Genomic DNA, 12,828 nt, shown 5'->3' with positions numbered 1-12,828 from the left:
ACCAAAGCAAGAAAAACAATATTTTCCTTTACATTCCCACCTTTTTAAAAGCTCAGCCCTCTTTCTGACAGATTCCCTGCAGCTGAGCGTTCCTTCATAAAGGAGCCGGTGTTACATGTGATGCTGTCCATGGTGCTGAAACCTGACACACTGTTGCTTCTCCCTGCCGCCGCCGTCAGCTCCCACTCACTCTGAGCCTCATTAGTTTGCTATCTCACTCTGTCCGATGATTAATATACATCTGTCCGTGCAGGCTGAGATATGCATATCATAAAACCGGGGGACAGGCGTGCCATTTATTTCCTGTTGTTTGTGAGGCAGCTCTCCTCCGTTTAACCCTGCACAAGATGGAAGTTACAACCGTGCACAGATTTGCATGAGATTGTAATGCAGAGGGCGAAAAATAAGACGCTGGATCAAAGTTAAAGAGGAGATCCATGTGATGGGTATTCCTGGGGGGCATGAGTGATGGCCTCCAGCTGATGGGCTTGATGAGTTTTCTCAGTATGAATCGTTGGCCTTTAACACGCTGTAGAGGAGACTGAAACACACTTGAAGGTCTCAGCTCAAATCATCTTTTCATTACACATCTTAGCAAACTTGATGCTCGTCTGTTATTTTGTTGGCACATTTCTTCGGTGGTGTTTCATTGTGTGTTCAGCAGGAGAAGGATTTAAGTCTTTCAGATGATTCCAATCACTGCTCTGAGAAAAACTGTAGAAGTAAATCCTCTGTGCACCTGTGGAAGAAAAATACAATTTCGAAATACCTTCAGTTTTAAAATGTCAGACGAGTTCATGTTCCTGGTGTCCAGCTAATCCTGACCAAACTGTGTGTGTTGCATCATATATATTGTGTTTTTTACTGTCTGCCTCTGCTCAGCTTATTCAAAACTATTACTGCCTCATTCATCTTTATGCAAAACAATGAAAAATGAGACTCAGCTGTACGTTCGTGACCTGCACACCCAGCCCTCTGCCCTCTGACCCGCTCTCGTTCTCGTCCTGGTTGCAGAGTAAACTGCATGTTCAGCTGCTTGCGTTTCCCGATCTCACATATGTTGATCCGCCTGACCCTGTCTGGAGGTTCTGCCACGCATGGGTTCACTCCGCTGCTGCTGCTGGGCTGAGACGTAATTTCAAGTTTGATTATCTTACAGCACATTCAGCAATGTGGTGAATTTGCAGCCCGCGAGATAATTTAACTGTCATGACGCTAAGGAGCCTTCTGATGGGTTTCAGGAGCGAAGTGAGAGCAACTGGTAATCAAATCATAAACCTGCTTGCTGCGTGAGTGTGTTTACCTTTGAGATCATTTACACAAATAAAGCGCACGAGCGAGTGAGATGGAAAAATCTCACGCGTGCTGATGAGAGCAGCCGGGAGAATCCGACACTCTGAACCAGGTGAAACAAGTCAGTGACCTTTTGAGAGAAATGTTTCACCGGTCGGGTTTGTCTCAGAAATCCTGTGCAGCTGCTTCCTGGAGAGCATTTACATATGTGGTATTTAGCTGGTGCTCTTATCTAAAGGGGATTTACAATGGGCAGCATTTAAGTGTCTCACTCGGGGACTTTGTGAAGGACAAACACTGGTTTTTGTGTGTTTGTTGGGGGATCTGACACATGACCTTTCTGTAAAAGGATGCATATCTTAATGATCCCCTTGCTGTCATCAGCTGCAGTACAGAATCAATGGATGGATGTTTCTGTGAGTATTGTCTGGAAGTCCATTAGGAGCCCACAGAGAAGCCTGATTGCTCTCTTTTCACCTATTTATTATCTATTTTGGAATTATTTTCCCAGTCTAGTCTGACCCACAAAACAGGGTTTGTGGAGGATCTCTAGAGATCTGCTACCCTACATGTTTTTATCCAAAATAAACTGAAATGAGGTGACAACTCAATCCATCTGGATGCAGGAAAACAGAAGCTGTGAAACTAGACAGCGTGAAGTATGAACGCAGAGGTTCCATCTTATAAACTGTTTGGAAATGTTTGAGGACTGTACGGCTGTGTGATTCATTCTCTTTACTGTCTTCTCTCTTTTCAGAAAGCTCCACTCGGCTGGAGTTTGTCCTGACACACACAGCGAGCAGGAGATCCTGTATTCCACACACATCTGCACTTCAACACTGTGCACAAGGATTTACAGGAACTACCTTCATTTACATTTATAAATACGTTTCCCATCCAGCTGAGCTGCATCGCTCTCACGAGGTGACAGTGTTAACATCAGGCTGCGCTGCTGCACAAGTCAGTGGAAACAGTAATTGTGAGCTGTGTAGTAACATCTCACTCTAGACAAATACAACGATAACTCAACAGCAACATGCATAATATGAATTATTACAAGTGCACATAATGCATCAGGGATTAAAGGATAAGTTCGCCCAACAATGAAAACTGTGATGATACTCGATGAGATTATTTTCATGATTTAAAAGATCAAATCTTCCCTGTAGCTGCTGAAACTGTTGCACCAGTTTGACTTTGTGTTGAGGGTGTAAATTATATCTTTTCAAATCAATTTGCAGTTTGGGCGCGTTGGGAGACTTTGATTACGAGCTGAATGGAGCTAGAACAGGTCCCCATGAGGTTGTTCAGGAGGATGCTTCAGTGCTGTTCTGCTGTGAAGCTCCAGAAATGTTCTGTTAGTTATGAAACTTCACTTCAATTTTGAGTCGATAATGACGGCATTTTCATTTCTGGGTGAACTTATCCTTTAATAAACTTGCATATTACTCTAAATGTATTGTCCAGTGTACATTTCAATCTGTTATTAGACAACTGCACATTTTTATCACCTCAGGCAAAAAAACTGATGCCAAGTGCACAATGCAATTTAACAGCTACGCACGAGAACACAAACAAAAAGCAGAACGAACTCCTGCAGCGAGGAGCATCAGTAACGTTTTATCAGTGACATTTTAACATGAAAAACACCTTTCATAGTATTTATTTGTTGATATTCACACATGAGATTATTCTGAAAACTTAAACAAATGCCGCACAAACACCAGAAACACCATTTGAACTGGTCATTCAGCTCTGTGTCGACAGTTCCAGCGATCCTCCTCGTTGATCAGGGAAATTGAAAGCAGCAGCACCTTCGTGACTTTCAGCTGCTGCTGACGTGACACTGTCTTAGAGGCTGTTTGAGCATACAGTAAAGAGGTGATGTGAATACATAACAAGGCCGTTGGACACAGAAGTTGCTAAGCCAAGCATATACTGCCATTGGAGCATTTCTGTGGGAGTTAAAACTGCAGGGATCGACCTCAAGGTCAGAGAGAGTGCTGAGGCCGGACACTTTGACTGCATCAGCTCACGTCAGTAGCATTCACTGAGCGCCGATGTTGCACTGAGCTCCTTTTATTTTTTTGTCCTTGGATCAGATGAAAAACATGAAACCCATTCAGTCGTTATGTAAGTAACTACAAAGTAAGTCATTCAAAGAAGTTACTGAGGGAGAATATTCACTTTCATCTGCACAGAGTTTGAAAACTTCAAAACTTTTATTCCCAAAATTACGATTCTGTTTTCAACCGATTCTTGCTCTGAAAGTCGGCTGTGTAATTAGGACTTAGTCATATTAAGTTTATAAAATGTGATCTCAAAACGTCACGGCTGGGAGAGCTATTAAAGCATGTGACGGTGGAGAAGTGTTGTCAAACAGCAGGAGGAAAATATTCACTCGCCAACAAGCGGAATCGTTTCCAGCCGTCTGCTTTGAATCTATTTTTATTTCGGTCGTTCTCTTACTAATGATGCATCGTCCTGAGCCGCGTACTGCTGGGTGGTTTTTGTGTTTCCAGCTGAGCAGCCGTCGTTTTATGAGCCCCACGGTCATCAACACAAGCTCCAAATATCCAAACGGTGCACCACAAACACGCTGCTGTAACAGAAGTATAGTGACGGGATGTTTTCTGTGTGTTTCACTGACTTTTCCTGCATCAACAACACACACAAACATCAACAGAACTACAAAAGTATACAGTGAATTTACACCCGTAAAGTAAAATAACGTGTAAATCTGGAACTGAATAAAACTACAATGAAGTGAAGACAGTGCTGAGGGACGGAGTCAAAGACGGCCACTTTACCCATCATGCATTGTGCTGAGCAGTATTTGTTCTTTAACCTAAATGGCGGCAATTGTGAGCATTATTATTTAATTGTGAATGTGTTTAAGTGACGTCACACAGTAGTTGTTTCGTCCCTCGCTGCCAGAATATCACAGTTTCTTTTCTTTACCTCACGATTGTTTTACGGTGTAGAAAAATATGTTGAGACACAACACTGTTGATTTATTGTTCCTCAGTTGGATTATCTATTTTTCTGCGTCTCCCTTCCTCTCTCCTGTATTTCCTCCACTCAGACTCTCTCAGACTTGACATTATTTCACTCTCACCTTTTTTCTCTGTTTCAGTTTCGTGGCAGAACTAACTGTAATGGCGGCACCGCGGTCACGGCCCGTTTCCACAGATTGGTTCAGTCTGGCTGGAACCAAACCTTCTCGCCACCTCGACCTCTGACGGGAAATGGCATCCTCCACACTTTTTTGCGAGACTTCCACATATTTCAAGCTCTGCCAAAAAAAAAGAAATCATCTGCCACCGAACAGCCGCTGGCTCGGAAAATTGTGGCTGACCTGAAATCCACTGTGGCATTCGGAAAATAACCTATTATGTTGCAGAATTCAGATAAAAGCGTGAAAATTCCCTCATGACGCAGAAATATGACGGTGAGTCAACAAACAAGACAGCTAACGAACAGACTGCAGGTAGTGACGGTGCCATGGAGCTAAAATCAGTCACAATACTGTTAAAACAAGCCGTTGATTCTATGATACGATATGAGAACAAATTCTCTTCTTTCCTGACGAGAAAATCAACATTTACTCTGCGTGTGTTTATCTCTGAGGCTAGAATAAGGTTGTAAAAGCACAACGCGGATGTGTGAAAGCATCGTTCACAGTAAACGAGCTTCCAATAAGTCCCCTGGCCTCTCCTCCCCCGTTCCTCCCCCGCTTCTCCCCCACTGCTCCTCCTCTAATCATCGCCTTGACTGTCATGGTGGTTGTCTTGGTGGCCTGCGTGGTGGCCTGGTGAGAGGTCATGTTGGATTAGAAGGCGCCCTGTGTGATATAGGTTACTGCACCGAGCTACTGGCAGGGTGCAGGGGGTGCGGGGGTGGAGCACACACACACACACACACACACACACACACACACACACACACACACACACACACACACACACACACACAAAGCAGTCACGCGGGCTTTGTTTGATGCATCTCCTGCTCCGGTGCTGTGGACCGGTTCCTTTGTTAGTTGGTGCAGATTTTAACGTTTGTTGTGTTTCAGCCTCAGATTACGACCAGGAATGTAAGACGTAATTAAACACATTTGAAGAATTAGCTGCGACTAAAATGTCCAAACACCGCTTCATGTCTGCTGAAGGTTTCGGTGATTAATAATTTAGAGTAATAATTCTGTTTTATGTCTCTTTGTTTAAGCATGAATTGAACATCTCCCTTTGCTTTGCCTCGTGGCATCATTATACTTTACTCACAACCTGCCACTACATCTGTTTTCCTCCCAGGAGAAGAGCATTTTGTCTCCTCATTACATTAACAAGTATAGATCTGACCATTGGAGGGCACTGCAATGCAGAATCACTGGTTTAGGATTCAGTCAGAGCTCCAATAAGTCCTCATATAAGTGAAAATGTGCCACATTCAAATACATACAGTCGTTAATCTGTGAAAACATCTGCTTCTCTACATCTGTTCATGTTTCGTCTTTGGTTTTAGAGTTTCAGTCTGAGCGTGCTGCGTCTCAGGCGGGTGTTTGTAGTGACAGACAAAAAAATCTCTCCCATGTCTGTAACCATGGCAGCCACAGAGAGGAAAAACAGAAGTCTTGTTTTCTGATTGTGTGGAGAAAAAAAAAAGAGGATCCCAGCAATGACAGTCTGGCTCCTGTACGTGAGCACTCTTGGGCTAATTTGCCACAAACTTCATTAATACGACCCTGTTGTCGCGACATAAGGTCGGCATCTATCTCGCTTCATTAAAGCCGGAGACAGATTTCATACGAGGAGTCTCGCAGTGATAGTCAGGGGTCGTTCTGCGAGCAGGTTCACATGAATAATAGATGGCTGGTTTGGCAGATTAGGCGAGGTCAAGCCTCGGTGGAAGAAGCAGATGTGTTAGTGTGGTGATGGTCGGCGTACGTGTCGGCAGAGCAGAGGGAAGGTGATGAGGATGCAGACCATCTCAACCCACTGAGAGTCCTTCAGGGTCAGGAGCAGAACAAAGCTAATGTGTTATAATGTTTGCTCTCTGCAGATCAGACGTGATGGTGGACTGAATGTAATTAGGCATTATTATAAATGACTTTAAAGTGCTGTTTGGTTGGAACAATGTGCAGATATTCCATTAAGAGGAGACACTGAAGGTGACGAAGGTAAAACCTTTGAACAAATACCAGATTTTATGTTAATGCGTGATCTGATAAAATATGCACTGATATGTGTACTACCCCAGAACTGAAATCTGAACATTTAAAAGGCAGGTTCATAATGTTTTATTCATCTGACATTGACATATTAAAGTCAAGTTTTCAGGAGAGGGGGTTATGATATCTGTCGATCACTCGGCTGTAGATCAGTAAATCCTGTCAACAGCCTTAAAAACAGCAAACAGTTTTTGCTGTGTTTCAGAGTTTTATAGATCAGGGTTAAAAAACATTTCAGATTGTACAGCAGATGGGAGTAAAACTGGAAAGTTTAGTACATGTAAGTGCTTGTGAAGTGAAAGTTTCCTGCTCATGCAGAGAAAAAACTCATGCTGAGAAAAAACTCATGCTGAGAAAACGTGTTTCTGTGTTTCAGAGATTTATAGACAGAAAATGATGAAGAGGGAAAACGTTTACCTCGAGAACTCCACAGCTGATCACAACTTAAAATCTCAAAATTGGATGGTGTCTCTCCTTAAATGTTCAGATTTTCTGGATCTTGTTTGAGTAAAAGTTCATTTTACCACATTTAAAGAATCCGTTCCTTCAGGCTGATACTCACGGATCACCTAATTCTACAAAACATGTGCACATTAAATCATATTAATTCATAGCCGAGACCTCAAACTTTCATTTCCTGCTCACTGGAATAATCTGACATAAAGTGCGCCTGGGAAATAATGCAGAGAAAAGTGCCAACCGACCGCGGTCGCCCCAACAAACGTGCGACAGAACTGCAGGATTGGATCAGAACCCTCCAGACAGAACCGCACAGCTGCACGCTCGCTGATTACTGTCACAGAAATAACAAACAGCGTTTAAGAATTCAAATACGTGTCCATCTTTATTCACAGCAAGTGGTGAAAAGTCTATTTTATTTTAAACTTTGCGTGTAAATTTCACAGACACATGGTCACGACTCACAGTGACCCACACACACACACACACACACACACACACACACACGCGCACACACACACACACACACACACACGCACACACACACACACACACACGCACACACACACACACACACACACACACACACACACACACACGCACACACGCACACACACACACACACTACAGGTGGGAGGATGTCAAACAATACACTATTTAAGGAGTGGCAGTGTCACATGACCATCTGGACAGGAACACGGTGTCTCACATACCCACTTATCTTTTCAAGAGCAAATCATAAGAATAACAAAATCTAATAAATACTTTGTATATATTTATATATTCTATATATATATATACGTTTAGCTTTTCTCTTCATATACATGCATCTTTTTTTAACATGCAAGGTAATTACAATGTTACACTTTGCATCCAGGCTTAAAGAAAATGCTTGAACGTATTAAACTCGGGGAAAAACTCCCACTAGGCGAGGGCGAAAAAATCAAATAGCTATTTACAAATGCTCTTTTATAGATCTGCACATCTTCTGCTCGCTCGTTAGGAATCAATCTCTGTGGATTTGTTTTACACACCATCCATCACAGCCGTTAATCTGCAATCCTGTATTCGCCTCTCGAGTACCATTATCAATTAATAAAGTATTTCAATACAAGATGCTATAATATCCATTTTAGGAAATAAAGATTAAGTTATAATCATTTTAATACACAAACGATGATAGTTTTCTACTTTTATGTGAAGATAAATGTAATAATAACGACACATTGTAGTTTCAGCTTGTTCTCAGCCATCGTTCTGATTGGCTAAGACTCGCTTCTCAATGTTCACTTTGGAATTAAACTTTTTTCAATGATCTATAAAGACATTTAAGGGAGTGAAGTGGGGGATTGATAATACAAGATCATTTCAAGATAATCACAAGTATACGGACCAATAAATCACATTAAAGAAGAGGAAGGTGAAGGGGAAGAGGGCTCGGGCGTACAGGTCGACCCGTTTGGCAGCAGAGGGGATGACTGGTTTCGGGGGAGGAGGTTTCTTGTTGTTCTTGGACTGGGATTTGCCGGCAGCCCCGGCGTTATCGATCGGCTTCCCGTAGCAGTCAAAGTTCGACAGCTCAAAGTCCCGCGGGAGCGAGCCCACGATGCTGAAGTCGTTGGTCCGCAGGTCCGATTTCGAGGTGCACACCTTCTTGCAGCGGTTCTCGGCCACCTGGGTGCAAGAGAGCGACATGAGGGGAAACAGAATGATTGTTAAATCCTGCAGCGTTCATTCACCTTTCTGAGACACATAAAGCAAGATAAGATTACGCAAACAGTCTGAGAGCGCTGCCGGCAGCCCCCGAGGCAGTCACCGCATCAAAGTGCTATAAAACTGAGATTACAGCGCCGAGAGCCTCAAACTCTGACTGCTGACTAACAAAGACTATTTCATACTGCAGAACACATATTTTTAAGGAAAATGTTGGTTAAATGTGGTTATCTCTAACTTTACTGTAACTTTACTGTAACTACATGTAACTATGGGCCGCTACTAGGGGTGGTTAATCGGCCCAATTTCCCGATTCGATTCGATTCCGATTATTGAAGTCTCGATTCGATTACAAATCGATTTTCAATTATTAACGATTATTGATCTTCCATTTAACATCAGTCAGCTGCTGAATTATTTCACTTATCTTTTGAGTAACACCTCACAGCACCTTCAACATTGTATAGTGTAACTGTAATATCAAATTATTATTTTTTACTTTGTTTTAAATGTAGTGTTTCACTGTTAAAAGAAAGCTGCCAAGCTCAGCAGCCGGACTCATGTTAGAAGCATTGTCGGTGACGAGAACCAGGGCGTGTCTCTCTATTCCCCACTCGTCTGCCATTGCTTTGAGAAACTCACACATATTTGCGCTTGTGTGGCTATCATCCATAGCTCTTGTGTGACGTACGTAGGACATTAGCTTCCATTAACTGCTGACATAATGAGCTGTAACGGTCACATATGAGACTGTAGCTCTGGATGTCCAGGCATCGCAGGTTATTGCTACCCTGTGAGCAGAGTTGAGGGACACTTGCACAGAAAGCTTTGTCTCCTTGTAAAGATTTGGAATCGATTTAAGTGTGAAAAAGCTCCGGGATGGAATAACATATCTTGGCTCCAGACTGTGGACCATGTAGCAGAAGCCAGTAAGAGGAGTACTCCAGTTTGTATTACTATTTCAAACTATTACTATTTTAATAATCCAATCATAAATTGGATATATTATAATCGCGATTAATCAATAATTGATTTTTTTCACCACCCCTAGCCGCTACCTGAACAGTTTTCAGACCACGGACTCCTCAGCTGGTAGAAAGACCGAGCAGGGACCCACAAAACACATATATTGTATTGAACCTACAATAACATGTAGGTGGGCCTTTATGTCATATATAAATAAGTCTAATACGAGGTGCATCAGCTTCACCCGCTGCAATATACAAGATACAAGACTTCAGCTTGGATTGAAATACTTTTTTTTTTATTGATGATGGCACTCGACAGGACTGCAGATTTAACTGTTGTGATGGATGATGTGTACAACAGATCCACAGGGACTGATTCTTAACGAGCGAGCAGAAGATGCACAGATCTATAAAGGAAGTGTTCGTGAGCCTGACTGCAGTGATGTCTGTTACGCGATCATGTCTCGCCCCGTCCCGTTACCGATCGACCCGTGTTTTTGGATCATTCCACAAGTTTCCTCGTCTTCTGTTGCCCGTGATGCAAATAGTTTGAAAAGAACAGGCATCAAATCCAGAATAACATGGTTGTTTCTTTCAGTGGAAGGAGGTGATGCATTTTAAAATCCACCTTGTAAACAACGTACAAGACAGCAGAGCTCGTCTGTCCTTGGTTGACATTCATGTCTTCTCTTTATAGATTTCTTTATAGATCACAGACCAACTTGCATAAATCATCTTGTAGAAACACTCCAGTCTCTGTAACGACACACTGGCCAGAGAAAACTGAATGCTCCACTTTCACCGACAACTGTTTGACACATAAAAGCATCGTGTGCCTGAACAGTAGCATCATGTGTTTCTATACATCGCGTCCACGCTGCAGGCAGGTTTCATCAGAACTGTGAGGAACGTGAACTGAAGCGGTTCTCGATTGAAAACAGACCAACCTTCAATCCTGTAAAGAAGCTGTTTGATCCTGAAACTTGGACAGAACTCACGCTCGTACAACAAAAACTGCTGTTATTTTAAGAGAAAAACGAAAGATCTTTGGAGCCTAAATTAGATTTTCTTTGTCCTCTACGATGTTGCCTAATATGGCTCTTCTTTCATCCGAGGTCTCGTAAACCCTCGACACCCTCTGCGTGCTCTCAAATCGGACAACTTACATGAAACGGCAGAAGGATGCAGTTTAATGTCATCCCCCCAAAAAAATCCCTTTCATCATCTTCCCTGAAGGCCTGCAGGGTGAACGGGATCTAATCAGACTATGGATGCTTTCTCACTGAAGTCATTAAGCTCATTAGAGCTTCATTATTTTGATTTGGTTTTGACAAGAAAACCCATTAAACCTCAGTGGAATAATGTAATCCTCTTAAACCGAATGTGCCTCGGACAGACGCAGACCGAGAGGTAAATTAATTTCAATTAGCCGTACAATTGGAAGACCCGCGCAACATACGGCTGATGTGCACGTGAGTGTCCGACAGAGTCCTGACTGTGTTTACAGTGTGTGTGTGTGTGTGTGTGTGTTAGGGACAATGCCAATCTTTTTTTTAATGAATAGGTTTGCGTGTGTTGCATTTTGATGAGATCGTTGTGCCGGAGGATGTTGGATCTGGAATATGCATTCTGTCATTGTGCTGTGTGTTAACGAGGGCAGGAGGTTCATCACCATCATACACATGAACACAAACATATAAACATAAACACACAAACGTATACACACACACACACACACACACACACTCAGCAAGGTGATGTGGTGCTTTTTCATGGTTTTAAAAACAGACCTGTCTTCACGTGCAGATATGAGTCTGAGGAGATGAGATGAAACGCTCTTTGGACACGTTCAGTTGCTAATCAGACTGTAAACAGTCACTGACACGTGGAAGAGAAAGTGTTGGCCTGGATACTGAAACACTGACTGTTTCCCCCAGAGGCTAAACCATCAGATAGCTGATGGGTTGCTGTTAACCAAGAGGCCAACAGGGAACTGCCAAGAAGTCTAAATTATGGAGGAAGGACTTCACCTCTCACTGGAAATAAGACAAGGTAAGATATGTTTTTCAGTACAGTTCCTGAGGGCCTGCCCTGAATCTAACATGTTCACCTGCCCCAAAACACCTGATTCCTGTGTTGTTATCAGGTTTCAGCAGAGCTGATCATTTAAACATGTTGTGGAGGGGAAACATCTTAAACATGCCGATCACGGTCCCTCAGGAACAGCACTGATATCACCGATATCACTGATATCACTGGAAGGAGTTAATTTAGCTGGTTTGGTTTGACTAAGAGAGAATATACAGTAACTCTCTTAATCCATGAATGATGAACAATGCACACACACACACACACACACACACACACACACACACAGTGAAGTTACTGAACCGGATCCACTGACATGCAGGGTGCTGACGTGAAGCGGCGTCCCCCCGGTCCCGTTGACCGTGTTGTTCTTGGCGGCGGGGCTCTTTCCGAGCGCCTTCTCCTTGGCTGCCATCTTGGCCTTCTCGGCCTCGATGCGCTTCGGGCTGTTGAGCATCACTTGAACCACAGCGTACTCCACCAGCGAGGCGAAACCAAACAGCAGGCAAGCAATGAGCCAGATGTCGATGGCCTTGACGTAGGACACTTTGGGCAACTCCGAAGCCAAGGAGGTGCACTCAGAGGACAGAGACAGCACCGAGAGGATGCCTGGAAAAAAAAGACGGAGGATGCGTGACCTTGTCAGTCAGAACAGTGAAGACAGGAAGTTGTGAAATTATACATTTGAAATTACAACTCTTCCACCACCCATCGTGTATCTTTTCTTCTACACTATGTAAATCATTCCTGCTTCGTCCACTCGTTTCATTCAGTTCAAACGGCTGTCTGTGTTTTGTTGATAGCTGTAATTGCTTTGTGGAATATAAACGTCAATTTCAACAAAACTCCACTGTTCTAGTAAAAGAAACACATTTTCTGAAACGCAATTTTTATTCTAAAAACAGGCAGCCATATAAAACCTTTTTAAAAAACATGCCTGAAAGTCTTTTTGATAAAATGTTTAAACTTAATCATTGCAGAAGAATCATTGTTATGTTTGCCTCTCTGCTAACGTTAGCTAGCATCAGAAACTCACAATGCCTGAGTTAGTGGCTGGATGTTATAAATAAATACTTA

The 12,828-nt window shown here is 42.8% G+C and overlaps 1 protein-coding gene across 1 annotated transcript in view; it reads right to left on the bottom strand.

Moving 5' to 3' along the window:
* Positions 1-7,340: 7,340 nt before the first annotated feature.
* glrbb (glycine receptor, beta b) overlaps positions 7,341-12,828 on the bottom strand; it is a 32,067-nt gene continuing 26,579 nt past the window's right edge. Inside the window, exons 10-11 of the mRNA XM_030397003.1 lie at positions 12,068-12,360; positions 7,341-8,656 (exon numbers count right to left, since the gene is read on the bottom strand). Of these exons, the coding sequence (XP_030252863.1) occupies positions 8,360-8,656; positions 12,068-12,360 (590 nt within the window). The 3' untranslated portion in view covers positions 7,341-8,359. The remainder of the gene's footprint in view (positions 8,657-12,067; positions 12,361-12,828) is intronic.

This window comes from Sparus aurata, chromosome 18 (genome assembly GCF_900880675.1).
Source record: "Sparus aurata chromosome 18, fSpaAur1.1, whole genome shotgun sequence".
NCBI lineage: Eukaryota > Metazoa > Chordata > Actinopteri > Spariformes > Sparidae > Sparus > Sparus aurata.
The sequence above is the reverse complement of the archived record's forward strand: the minus strand, read 5'-3'. Positions and strand labels throughout refer to the sequence as shown.